The sequence below is a fragment of the Schistocerca serialis genome, chromosome 7 (assembly GCF_023864345.2).
Source record: "Schistocerca serialis cubense isolate TAMUIC-IGC-003099 chromosome 7, iqSchSeri2.2, whole genome shotgun sequence".
In the NCBI taxonomy this organism is placed as follows: Eukaryota; Metazoa; Arthropoda; class Insecta; order Orthoptera; family Acrididae; genus Schistocerca; species Schistocerca serialis.
In genome coordinates, this window is record NC_064644.1 from 46,661,711 (window position 1) to 46,676,488 (window position 14,778).

Sequence of the window (14,778 nt, forward strand, 5' to 3'; positions counted from 1 at the left end):
GAAATGGCCTGGGAGTCGGGACAGGTTCCATCAGACTGGACGAAAGCAGTAATCACACCAATCTTTAAACATGGAAACAGAAAAGACTGTAACAACTACAGAGGTGTCTCTTTAATCAGCGTTGTGGGTAAAATCTTCTCAGGTATTGTTGAAAGGAAAGTGCGAGTATTAGTTGAGGACCAATTGGATGAAAATCAGTGTGGGTTTAGGCCTCTTAGAGGTTGTCAGGACCAGATCTTTAACTTGCGGCAAATAATGGAGAAGTGTTATGAGTGGAACAGGGAATTGTATCTATGCTTTATAGATCTAGAAAAGGCATATGACCGGGATCCTAGGAGGAAGTTATTGTCTGTTCTACGAGATTATGGAATAGGAGGCAAACTTTTGCAAGCAATTAAAGGTCTTTACATGGATAGTCAGGCAGCAGTTAGAGTTGAAGGTAAATTGAGTTCATGGTTCAGAGTAGTTTCAGGGGTAAGACAAGGCTGCAACCTGTCTCCACTGTTGTTCATATTATTTATGGATCATATGTTGAAAACAATAGACTGGCTGGGTGAGATTAAGATATGTGAACACAAAATAAGCAGTCTTGCATGTGCGGATGACTTAGTTGTGATGGCAGATTTGATTGAAAGTTTGCAAAGTGATATTTCAGAGCTAGATCAGAAATGTAAGGAATATGGTATGAAGATTAGAATCTCCAAAACGAAAGTAATGTCAGTGGGAAAGAGATATAAACGGATTGAGTGCGAAATAGGAGGAACATAGTTAGAAGGGGTGGATGGTTTCAAGTACTTAGGATGCATATTCTCACAGGATGGCAACATAGTGAAAGAACTGGAAGCGAGGTGTAGCAAAGCTAATGCAATGAGCGCTCAGCTACGATCTACTGTCTTCTGCAAGAAGGAAGTCAGTACCAAGACTAAGTTATCTGTGCACCGTTCAATCTTTCGACCAACTTTGTTGTATGGGAGCGAAAGCTGGGTGGATTCAGGTTACCTTATCAACAAGGTTGAGGTGACGGATATGAAAGTAGCTAGGATGATTGCAGGTACTAGTAGATGGGAACAATGGCAGGAGGGTGTCCACAATGAGGAAATCAAAGAAAAACTGGGAATGAACTCTATAGATGTAGTAGTCAGGGCGAACAGGCTTAGATGGTGGGGTTATGTTACACGCATGGGAGAAGCAAGGTTACCCAAGAGATTCATGGGTTCAGCAGTAGAGGGTAGGAGGAGTCAGGGCAGACCAAGGAGAAGGTATCTGGATTCGGTTAAGAATGATTTTGAAGTAATAGGCTTAACATCAGAAGAGGCACCAATGTTAGCACTGAACAGGGGATCATGGAGGAATTTTATAAGGGGGACTACGCTTCAGACTGAACGCTGAAAGGCATAATCAGTCTTAAATGTTGATGATGATGATGATGATGATGATGATGATGATGATGACGATGTGGTTCAGTTTATCTATAGTGTTTGTATCATATCCATTCTCTACAGCTATTTGTCCGATTGTCTGTAATTCATTGTTATAGTTGCTTTCAGTTGGCGGAGTTTTGTTCAGTCTGTGTAGCATATATTGGAAACCGGCTAGTTTGTGTGGAATCGGATGATTAGAATGTTTGTTAATGGCTGTGCTGGTGGTGGTTACTTTTCTGAATATGGAGAACTGGTGTTGGTTGTTGTGTCTGTATGTTCTGAGTTCAAGGAAATTCAACATTTTGTTGTTTTCTGTTTCTATGGTGAATTTGTTTTTGGGTAGACTTTGGTCATATCACTATGGAGTTGTTGGATACAATGGGGTGTTCCATCTAGAAGGCATATGTTGCCATTATATTATCTGGTATTGTTTGGGTAATACTATTGTTTCAAATATTTTATTTTCAATGTGCTTAAGAAAAATGTTGCCTAGAAGTCCAATGACTGGTGACCCCATTGGAAGCCCACCTTCTTGTGAGTAGAACTGATTGTCAAATGAGAAGTAGCTTTGCTCTGTGATTAGTTTTAGAATGCTAGCTATTTCTTTTATGTGGGGTCTGGGAATTTCTGCCCATTCTTCTAACTGTTGTTTGATGATGTTGATGGTTTCTGTGTTGGGCATATTGGTGTACATCGATGAAATGTCAAATGATGTGATGTGGCTTTTGTGGGTACAATGATGTCCTTGATTTTATGTACCAGCTCCTCAGTGTTGTGTATGGTTCTGTTATTTATGTATATGTAATGTACCATCTGTAAAAACACAAAAGAGCATTAAAAAGTAACACTGTCTGTGAGTGAAAGAGGATGGAGTAGGCAGTTTTTGTGGTGTGCTCTGTAATGCCACTAAGTATTAGATTAATGTGGAATAATGAGAACATGTAAGCAGAAGTCTTCATGCAAGCAAGGTAAAGATGTTAAATATTTATCACTCTTGTTTTGCAAGCACGTTAGTGTAGATGAATTGGCTGATAATTTGTAATTGTTGAGTAACCCCAGAAAGTAGGTAAACTGATTTGATGAAAAGATATTCCCCTTTTGTAATGTTTCTAAGATATGTTAACAAAGGTATACGTAATCTCATGATTTGTATTTATGCTTTTATAGTGAGGTCAGATAATAATTGCTGCTTAAATCTCTTTGTTTGTCAGTCAAATAGTAAATATGATGTAATTTTTCTGAGTAGTGTAATTTCAATTCTTAGTTGTTTTGAAAAGGCAAACTAACTTTGGAATATAATTTTTACTAAAAACTCAGTTGTCAGTAATTTACCACAATCAATACTACCTCCCTGTCCAGGTCAAATGCTTTTCAAAGACATTGGATTTTTCTTAAATGTTTTCATTTATCACCCAAAAGAATTTCATGTACATCTAAAAGTATTACGGCCAGCATTGCACACTGCTGAGCCTGTAGCTAGCATATTTTTATTTTCTGTATGAGAGACCAGAATATATAGCAATCCTCCTTTGCTGCTTTAGAGGTAAGAGAATTTAATTTATGTGTTATATGCTCAGGGACTATTATCAGTTTTGAACAGGGCCGAAGGATTCAGTGCCTAAAGGGCTGAAGGTATTTTGTAGTGACTGTATTTCTTTGGTGGTATTGGGAGTTCAATTGCCAAATGAGTTTGTATAAAGATTTTGCTAACAATAACAACGATTAATTACACCACTTGCACTTACAACATGCTACATGATAACTTGAGTTTTGTATCCAGTTCACAGTCATGCATTCATTCAATAATGTTTAAAGAACATTATACTTTCATTCAATGTAATCAGAAGAATATTTTTTAAAAGAATGTTACAAAGTTCATTTTCAGAGACCAACTCAATAATTCATTGAAAAACAGTATTATGAATCTCTTCTGTCGATTTTGATAGATGCGGAGTATTTTAACACTGGTATTGTCTGTGATTAGTGTGTCAAGTGGAATGTCATTCACATACATAAAGAATAGAAGTGGGCCCAAAACTGAACCTTGTGGGATTCACTTCATAGGTTCTTCCCAGTCTCTAAAATCTTCTCTATTTCTGTCATTGTTTGCATTATTCAGCTCAACTTTTTGCATTCAGCTTGTTTAGTATGATTCGAATCAGTCTTTTGTAAAGTGATAAATTCGATAAAACTTAATTTTTTCCAAGAGAGTAAGATGATATACGCAATGAGTGATTGTATAAATAGCATTCTCAGTCTGGAATCCAAACTATAATGTACTAAGTAATATGTTTCTCGTTAAACGTGAAATTACTCTTGAATGCTTTACTTTTTGAAATACTCTGGAAAATGGTGTCATAGATGCATGAAGCATGAAGCTGCTGTGTGGTGTATTCATGTGTGTAGGGGGGGGGGGGGAGGGGGGGCGAGCGCAGACTATGTAGAACACCTGAAGCATTAAAAGTATTTCTCTATTTGTTATTAATCCAGTGTCGAAACCTATTGGTCTGACGGGGAATGATGACTGTGCTTGTCTCAGACGGTGTCTGTTACATCTGGGGCTTGTACAGCACTAGTTAAAACAGAAAAGTATGGTCACAGAGTGAAGTATAAATGGAAGATTGAGAGGAAGCTGGCAGCGGTATTGCTAATGGCATACCTGCGCCTGTTTTACGGACCTTTGGCTGAGGCGTCGGGCGGCGGGGACGGCGACGGCGTCGGCCGCTCGAGGACGATGTGTGGCGGCGAGGTGGGCGTGGGGCCGCGCGGCGAGCTCTCCTCCTCCTCGGGGATGGGCGTGCGAGACCGGAAGTCGCGCGGCGGCACCGCCGGCGGCTCCGGGGACGGCGTCGACGGCGGGGGCGGCGGCGGCGACGGCGTGGGCGGCGGCGGCTTGGCCACGTTGTTGGCCTGCAGCGCGGGTCGCGGCCGCGGCCTCTGGGCGGCGGCCGGCGCTGCGGAGCAAGGGGCGGGCGTCAGCCTGCAACAGCGCGCGTTACCCACGTCCCCCGGACCTCCACGTGCCGTGGCCCGCAAGGCCGGAAACGAAGGAGGAGTCGAGTACGAACCAACGAATGTTATGGGATACACGAGATATATTCGCAGTTGCGAATAAGGATGACCTTCAGCTGTATAATGGAATGGCGACAATGAAAATTTGTGTCAGATCGGGAATGAAACCGGATTTTCCTGCTTACTAATTAGGCTGTTCGTCACGACTTAGGCCCAGACTCGAACTAGCAAATGTCGTGAACCACGTATTTAGAACTCGTACGCCTTTATGAACCGGGTGATCAAAAAGTCAGTATAAATTTGAAAACTTAGTAAACTACGGAATAATGTAGATAGAGAGGTAAAAATTGACACACATGCTTGGAATGACATGGGGTTTTATTAGAACAAAAAAAAAAAAAAAAAAAAAAAAACGTGTAGCTAGACGCGTGAAAGATCTCTTGCGCGCGTCGTTTGGTGATGATCGTGTGCTCAGCCGCCACTTTCGTCATGCTTGACCTCCCAGGTCTCCACACCTCAGTCCGTGCGATTATTGGCTTTGGGGTTACCTGAAATCGCAAGTGTATCGTGATCGACCGACATCTCTAGGGTTGCTGAAAGACAACATCCGACGCCAATGCCTCACCATAACTCCGGACATGCTTTACAGTGCTGTTCACAGCATTATTCCTCGAGTACAGCTATTGTTGAGGAATGATGGTGGACATATTGAGCAATTTCCCGTAAAGAACATCAGCTTTGCTTTGTGTTACTTTGTTATGCTAATTATTGCTATTCTGATCAGATGAAGCGCCATCTGTCGGACATTTTTGGAACTTTTGTACCTTTTTGGTTCTAATAAAAACCCATGTCATTCCAAGCATGTGTGTAAATTTGTACCTCTCTATCTACATTATTCCGTGATTTATTCAGTTTTCAAATTTATACTGACTTTTTGATCACCCGGTATATTCCCGCTCAGGGGAAATATTTTAATTGAAAGTCGCTTGCCCGGTATCGGCAGATAAATGCGGTGCTGCAGTGTCTTTGTTGTTCAGAAGTACGATTCACTGTTCCTTCGGACATGCATGCAGGAGTGCATGATGAACACAGGCACTGCAGTGTCGTATTTCTCCGCCGATACCGGAGAGCGATTTTCATTTAAAAGTTGCTCCCCTGTATAGGAATCACGCAAAGTGTGTATGAATATAGGTTGTCACGCACGAACGATCACATACGGAAGCTTGGGTCTGACCGCCAGCCGTACACGGGTAGCCAAAGCCGTTAAGGCTACTCGCGTAAAACGAAAAATCCGGGTTCGACCTTCGGTTCGGCATGACTTTTCACTGTCGTCATTATTTTATCCAGCTGATGGTTGACCGTATTCGGAACTGCGAATACATTTCATGTAGAGGGTGATTCACGAAGATATGCAAATATATTAATATGTTATCCTACAAGTAAAAATAGAGAAAAAGAGTCATATAAACGTAGGTTCGCAGATGTTTAGTTACGTAATTAAGGCTAATAAAAGATTTTGCCTGAAATTTAGCAACTTCACTAGTATGAAGCCATCGCAAAACCGTATGAGGTTACAGTAAAGCACGATTTCCATTTATTTTGTTGTTATTGGTCTGGTGAATGTAATAAAACGTGTCCCAGACGTGTATCTGCAGTACTTTTCTAGAACATCCAGAGAAGCAAAGAAGTAATTTCGTAAAATTTAATTTATTAACTACTTAGTGCAGTTTGTTTTCTTAAAGTCCAGACAATTGTATAAAGTTTTCAAGAGAAGTTACAGAGAATTTAATTTTGGAAAAACGATGGTAATAACGTTAACTGAAACTGTATGAATGTGTCAGATACTATGCTTTTATTAATACCAAACTACAACAGTTACTATGCGGTTTCACTTAAATACACTATTGTAATTCTGTTCTTTCACTGAACAGAAAACTAACTCGTTTGAAGGTTAGGAAACGACTGAAACAACTCACTAACGGTTGCCAACAATGACATAAACGATTCTCCATTCTTAATGGAAAGTAAACAAATTTACTTGTAAATAATCTTCCATTCTCTGAATGTTTTGGAAAACTACTGCATATACACGTCTGGGACATGTTTCATTAGATTAAAATATTTGCATATTTTCGTGAATCACCATGTATATTAAAAAAGATTCCGAGAGAAACTAAGCTTTACGGTAATCTCTCCCAACATAGCGAAGAACAAACATCTGGAAACAGATTTCGGTTGTCATTATTCTGACAGCAGTTAACACTTTACTCAAGATAGCAGCAGCCGACAATTGCTGTTTAAGTTTCAAGCGAGCGTCTTTTTGCTCGAGGGCTGCGTGGAGATACATTGGGACCAGCCGTTTCGATTATTGCGCCTGAGACAGGATAGGAAACTTGTGTGGCAAAAAGAATATGGACAGTTGCTGTGTCCAAGCAGGCAAGCTCTGGCACGTTGCCCTTACACGTAGTTTGTAACGGCGCTATTTTTTCAAGGCACTGGCTTACGAGAGTGTAGCGCCCGTCACCCATGTAAGGTCTGGCATCGCCACGCGTGGGCCCTTTCTGTTTAACCTGGAGACCGACACGCAGCTGCAGCCTTGTCATCGTCTCACTGCAGGCATTTATCGCCGTGCAGAAGTAGCACTTTGGCTGTTCATTTCTCCGAACAAAACATAGCAACGTCGTTCGAGTTCGCTCGCCGTTTTATTTTGTTCTCGTGGTGGGTGAGTGTATTTTCGATCTCTGATTGTGGACCAGCGATGCCAGCCAAGCGGTAAGATTCATCCAAGTTCCACACCCCCTCTCTTCCCCCCCCCCCCCCCCCCCTCCCCCTTTGTCATTTTGATCTGGTACTCTGGTCTTATGATTCTATCCCCGAGTTGACCTCGACTGCACGGGCCTCGTTCTGATACAGTTCATGAAGCCTGTGTAGTCAGAAAAGGCACCCTCAGCTTAATACTGTTCCATTCTGATTTCAGAATATTTCCTTGGTGTATTACCCCTAAAGCCTATGAGTGTTCTAACACTACTTGCCATTAAATTTGTTACACCACGAAGATGATGTGCTACAGACTTGAAATTTAACCGACAGGAAGAAGATGCTGTGATATGCAAATGATTAGCTTTTCAGAGCATTCACACAACGTTGGCGCCGGTGGCGACACCTACAACGTGCTGACATGAGGAAAGTTTCCAACCGATTTCTCATACACAAACAGCAGTTGACCGGCGCTGCCTGGTGAAACGTTGTTGTGATGCCTCGGGAAAGGAGGAGAAATGCGTACCATCACGTTTCCGACTTTGATAAATGTCGGATTGTAGTCTATCGCGATTGCGGTTCATCGTATCGCGACATTGCTACTCGCTTTGGTCGAGATCCAGTGACTGTTAGCAGAATATGGAATCGGTAGGTGCAGGAGGGTAATACGGAACGCCGTGCTGGATCCCAACGGCCTCGTATCACTAGCAGTCGAGATGACGCATTTATCCGCATGGCTGTAACGGATCGTGCAACCACGTCTCGATCCCTGAGTCAAAAGATGGGGACGTTTGCAAGACAACAACCATCTGCACGAACATTTCGACGACGTTTGCAGCAGCATGGACTATCAGCTCGGAGACCGTGGCTGCGGTTACCCTTGACGCTGCATCACAGACAAGAGCGCCTGCGATGGTGTACTCAACGACGAACCTCTGTGCACGAATGGCAAAACGTCATTTTTTCGGATGAATCCAGGTCCTATTTACAACATCATGATGGTCGCATTCGTGTTTGGCGACATAGAGGTGAACGCACATTGGAAGCGTGTATTCGTCATCGCCATACTGGCGTATCACCCGGCGTGATGATATGGGGCGCCATTGGTTACACGTCTCGCTCACCTCTTGTTCGCATTGACGGCACTTTGAACAATGGATGTTACATTTCAGATGTGTTACGACACGTGGCTCTACCCTTCATTCGATCCCTGCGAAACCCTACATTTCAGCAGGATGATGCACGACCGCATGTTGCAGGTCCTGTACGGGCCTTTCTGGATACAGAAAATATTCGACCGCTGCCGTGGCCAGCACATTCTCCAGATCTCTCACCAATTGAAAACGTCTGGTGAATGGTGGCCGAGCAACTGTCTCGTCACTGTACGCCAGTCACTACTCTTGAAGAACTGTGGTATCGTGTTGAAGCTGCATGGGCAGCTGTACCTGTACTCGCCATCCAAGCTGTGTTTGACTCAACGCCCAGGCGTATGGAGGCCGTTATTATGGCCAGAGGTGGTTGTTCTGGGTACTGATTTCTCAGGATCTATGCACCCAAATTGCGTGAAAATGTAATCACATGTCAGTTCTAGTTTTCTATATTTGTCCAATGAGTACCCGTTTATCATCTGCATTTCTTCTTGGTGTAGCAATTTTAATGGCCAGTAGTGTATTACTGTAGTGAAAACCTACCACGTATCCCTCTAGTAGCAGGAACTTTGCTGACCCCTTGCACTGTCGGTCACTGTATATGAAATCAACGAAAATCTCAGCGGCCAGTTAACATTTATCTCGTCCGAAAAATGGGGAAAGTTCTCATTTATACCGCCTGGGGTTGCGAGAGCTGTGTGAGACAGCAAGCGTGTGGAGGCGCGACCTGAGTCTTTCACTCTCGACGTTATTGTCACATTACTTTACAGAGTAAAACTAGGATTTTTAATCAGAACCCCGGCCTTTCAACGGCAGTTCGCTAGCCAACTATGCTATCCAGGCAACTTTATTTGAGTAGTTTATAGACTGTGAACGGCTTGGCTATACACTACTCTCTCAGGATTGCTAGACCAGCAGAGTAATTGGCTACGTGTACATATGGTCATTTCTTCGGTTACATGAGGAAGGAAGCAGTAAGTTGTTAGGACCTTCTAATAATGTTTACAGAACCTTTCCGGATGACACACAACGTCTAAAACACCAGAGGTGGATGACCTACTCCGTGACACTTTCACGAGAACTAAACGATCCCATAGCGAAACGTGCAGATGTCTTTTGAATCTTCTATATGTTCTCTATTATTCCTGTGGTACTACTCAAGCTAACTTAACATTTCCTTAGAATTTTTACAGTGAATCCCTGCCTGGTATCTGTCCTTCCTGCAACATGTTGACATTACATTTTAAATCCCTATAGCCAAAAGCTTCTAGAAATTTTACGATTGTGAGCGTAACCGGTTAATCTTCAGTGGGGCACTCAGATTATAAAGGATGTATCAGTGTATTTTCCGTTAATGCGTAACCGATCTCCATACACGCACACCTGGGCAGTTTGGCTCCACTCGGAAGTGGGTCATTCGAATCTTTTTGGTGGAAAAATTTTCATCAAGAGCAGCTTGTCGCTAAGGGTAGTACAGATGCTAACGTTAAGTTTCGGTTCACTAGTCATCGTGCCAATCTGCTGGATTAAATTCCAAACCTCTCCACAGAGTCTCACGGAGTGAAGGCATGGGATATTGTTAATGATGATCCGCCCGTTAGATGGAGACGGTAAGGTCTGCTCCCCCTTATGTGCTTTCGGAAAGATGTGCCTGTGTATCGGAATTGAATTTCACTCTCTCCCTTCTCTCATCACCATATATACCGAACTAAAACCTATAACAGTCACTTATGGCCAACACATAAACTTAATGGAAGATTTTCATATACCGCATGGAAAAGGGCTAGCCTTCGTGCCAATCTGCTGGATTAAATTCCAAACCTCTCCACAGAGTCTCACGGAGTGAAGGCATGGGATATTGTTAATGATGATCCACCCGTTAGATGGAGACGGTAAGGTCTGCTCCCCCTTATGTGCTTTGGGAAAGATGTGCCTGTGTATCGGAATTGAATTTCACTCTCTCCCCTCTATCATCACCATATATACCGAACTAAAACCTATAACAGTCAACTATGCCCAACAGATAAACGTAATGGAAGATTGTTACATACTGCATGGAAAAGGGCTAACCTTCGTGCCAATCTGCTGGATTAAATTCCAAACCTCTCCACAGAGTCTCACGGAGTGAAGGAATGGGATATTGTTAATGATTATCCGCCTGTTAGATGGAGACGGTAAGGTCTGCTCCCCCTTATGTGCTTTCGGAAAGATGTGCCTGTGTATCGGAATTGAATTTCACTCTCTCCCTTCTCTCATCACCATATATACCGAACTAAAACCTATAACAGTCACCTATGCCCAACAGATAAACTTAATGGAAGATTTTCATACACCGCATGGAAAAGGGCTAGCCTTCGTGCCAATCTGCTGGATTAAATTCCAAACCTCGCCACAGAATCTCACGGAGTGAAGGCATGGGATCTTGTTAATGATGATCCGCCCATTACATGGAGACGGTAAGGTCTGGTCCCCCTTATGTGCTTTGGGAAAGATGTGCCTGTGTATCGGAATTGAATTTCACTCTCTCCCTTCTCTCATCACCATATATACCGAACTAAAACCTATAACAGTCACCTATGGCCAACAGATAAACTTAATGGAAGATTTTCATATACCGCATGGAAAAGGGCTAGCCTTCGTGCCAATCTGCTGGATTAAATTCCAAACCTATCCACAGAGTCTCACGGAGTGAAGGAATGGGATATTGTTAATGATGATCCGCCCGTTAGATGGAGACGGTTAGGTCTGCTCCCCCTTATGTGGTTTGGGAAAGATGTGCCTGTGTATCCGAATTGAATTTCACTCTCTCCCTTCTCTCATCACCATATATACCGAACTGAAACCTATAACAGTCACCTATGCCCAACAGATAATGGAAGATTTTCATATACCGAATGGAAAAGGGATAGCCTTCGTGCCAATCTGCTGGATTAAATTCCAAACCTCTCCACAGAATCTCACGGAGTGAAGGAATGGGATGTTCTTAATGATGATCCGCCCGTTAGATAGAGACAGTAAGGTCTGCTCCCCCTTATGTGCTTCGGGAAAGATGTGCCTGTGTATCGGAATTGAATTTCACTCTCTCCCTTCTCTCATCACCATATATACCGAACTAAAACCTATAACAGTCACCTATGCGCAACAGATAAACTTAATGGAAGATTTTCATATACCGCATGGAAAAGGGCTAGCTTTCGTGCCAATCTGCTGGATTAAATTCCAAACCTCTCCACAGAGTCTCATGGAGTGAAGGCATGGGATATTGTTAATGATGATCCGCTCGTTAGATGGAGACGGTAAGGTCTGCTCCCCCTTATGTGCTTTCGGAAAGATGTGCCTGTGTATCGGAATTGAATTTCACTCTCTCCCTTCTCTCATCACCATATATACCGAACTAAAACCTATAACAGTCACCTATGGCCAACAGATAAACTTAATGGAAGATTTTCATATACCGCATGGAAAAGGGCTAGCCTTCGTGCCAATCTGCTGGATTAAATTCCAAACCTATCCACAGAGTCTCACGGAGTGAAGGAATGGGATATTGTTAATGATGATCCGCCCGTTAGATGGAGACGGTTAGGTCTGCTCCCCCTTATGTGGTTTGGGAAAGATGTGCCTGTGTATCCGAATTGAATTTCACTCTCTCCCTTCTCTCATCACCATATATACCGAACTAAAACCTATAACAGTCACCTATGCGCAACAGATAAACTTAATGGAAGATTTTCATATACCGCATGGAAAAGGGCTAGCCTTCGTGCCTATCTGCTGGATTAAACTCCAAACCTCTCCACAGAATCTCACGGAGTGAAGGCATGGGATATTGTTAATGATGATCCACCCGTTAGATGGAGACGGTAAGGTCTGTTCCCCCTTATGTGCTTTCGGAAAGATGTGCCTGTGTGTCGGAATTGAATTTCACTCTCTCCCTTCTCTCATCACCATATATACCGAACTAAAACCTATAACAGTCACCTATGGCCAACAGATAAACTTAATGGAAGATTTTCATATACCGCGTGGAAAAGGGCTAGCCTTCGTGCCAATCTGCTGGATTAAATTCCAAACCTATCCACAGAGTCTCACGGAGAGAAGGCATGGGATATTGTTAGTGATGATCCGCCCGTTAGATGGAGACGGTAAGGTCTGCTCCCCCTTATGTGCTTTCGGAAAGATGTGACTGTGTATCGGAATTGAATTTCACTCTCTCCCTTCTCTCATCACCATATATACTGAACTAAAACCTATAACAGTCACCTATGGCCAACAGATAAACTTAATGGAAGATTTTCATATACCGCGTGGAAAAGGGCTAGCCTTCGTGCCAATCTGCTGGATTAAATTCCAAACCTATCCACAGAGTCTCACGGAGTGAAGGCATGGGATATTGTTAATGATGATCCGCCCGTTAGATGGAGACGGTAAGGTCTGCTCCCCCTTATGTGCTTTCGGAAAGATGTGACTGTGTATCGGAATTGAATTTCACTCTCTCCCTTCTCTCATCACCATATATACCGAACTAAAACCTATAACAGTCACCTATGGCCAACAGATAAACTTAATGGAAGATTTTCATATACCGCGTGGAAAAGGGCTAGCCTTCGTGCCAATCTGCTGGATTAAATTCCAAACCTCTCCACAGAGTCTCACGGAGTGAAGGCATGGGATATTGTTAGTGATGATCCGCCCGTTAGATGGAGACGGTAAGGTCTGTTCCCCCTTATGTGCTTTCGGAAAGATGTGCCTGTGTATCGGAATTGAATTTCACTCTCTCCCTTCTCTCATCACTATATATACCGAACTAAAACCTATAACAGTCACCTATGGCCAACAGATAAACTTAATGGAAGATTTTCATATACCACATGGAAAAAGGTTAGCCTTCGTGCCTATCTGCTGGATTAAATTCCAAACCTATCCACAGAGTCTCACAGAGTGAAGGCATGGGATATTGTTAATGATGATCCGCCCGTTAGATGGAGACGGTAAGGTCTGTTCCCCCTTATGTGCTTTGGGAAAGATGTGCCTGTGTATCGGAATTGAATTTCACTCTCTCCCTTCTCTCATCACCATATATACCGAACTAAAACCTATAACAGTCACCTATGGCCAACAGATAAACTTAATGGAAGATTTTCATATACCGCGTGGAAAAGGGCTAGCCTTCGTGCCAATCTGCTGGATTAAATTCCAAACCTATCCACAGAGTCTCACGGAGTGAAGGCATGGGATATTGTTAATGATGATTCGCCCGTTAGATGGAGACGGTAAGGTCTGTTCCCCCTTATGTGCTTTGGGAAAGATGTGCTTGTGTATCGGAATTGAATTTCACTCTCTCCCTTCTCTCATCACCATACATACCGAACTAAAACCTATAACAGTCACCTATGCCCAACAGATAAACTTAATGGAAGATTTTCATATACCGCATGGAAAAGGGCTAGCCTTCGTGCCAATCTGCTGGATTAAATTCCAAACCTCTCCACAGAGTCTCACGGAGTGAAGGCATGGGATATTGTTAGTGATGATCCGCCCGTTAGATGGAGACGGTAAGGTCTGCTCCCCCTTATGTGCTTTGGGAAAGATGTGCCTGTGTATCGGAATTGAATTTCACTCTCTCCCTTCTCTCATCACCATATATACCGAACTAAAACCTATAACAGTCACCTATGGCCAACAGATAAACTTAATGGAAGATTTTCATATACCGCGTGGAAAAGGGCTAGCCTTCGTGCCAATCTGCTGGATTAAATTCCAAACCTCTCCACAGAGTCTCACGGAGTGAAGGCATGGGATATTGTTAGTGATGATCCGCCCGTTAGATGGAGACGGTAAGGTCTGTTCCCCCTTATGTGCTTTCGGAAAGATGTGCCTGTGTATCGGAATTGAATTTCACTCTCTCCCTTCTCTCATCACCATATATACCGAACTAAAACCTATAACAGTCACCTATGGGCAACAGATAAACTTAATGGAAGATTTTCATATACCACATGGAAAAGGGCTAGCCTTCGTGCCTATCTGCTGGATTAAATTCCAAACCTATCCACAGAGTCTCACAGAGTGAAGGCATGGGATATTGTTAATGATGATCCGCCCGTTAGATGGAGACGGTAAGGTCTGTTCCCCCTTATGTGCTTTCGGAAAGATGTGCCTGTGTATCGGAATTGAATTTCACTCTCTCCCTTCTCTCATCACCATATATACCGAACTAAAACCTATAACAGTCACCTATGGCCAACAGATAAACTTAATGGAGGATTTTCATATACCGCGTGGAAAAGGGCTAGCCTTCGTGCCAATCTGCTGGATTAAATTCCAAACCTATCCACAGAGTCTCACGGAGTGAAGGCATGGGATATTGTTAATGATGATCCGCCCGTTAGATGGAGACGGTAAGGTCTGTTTCCCCTTATGTGCTTTGGGAAAGATGTGCC

General features: G+C 43.1%; 1 protein-coding gene across 2 annotated transcripts in view; it reads right to left on the bottom strand.

Annotated features, from left to right (window-relative positions):
• Positions 1 to 14,778, bottom strand: part of LOC126412477 (transient receptor potential protein) — a 451,880-nt gene that overhangs the window by 29,062 nt on the left and 408,040 nt on the right. For both annotated transcript variants that reach the window (XM_050082094.1, XM_050082095.1), the window contains exon 20: positions 4,100 to 4,375. In XM_050082094.1, the coding sequence (XP_049938051.1) occupies positions 4,100 to 4,375 (276 nt within the window). The remainder of the gene's footprint in view (positions 1 to 4,099; positions 4,376 to 14,778) is intronic.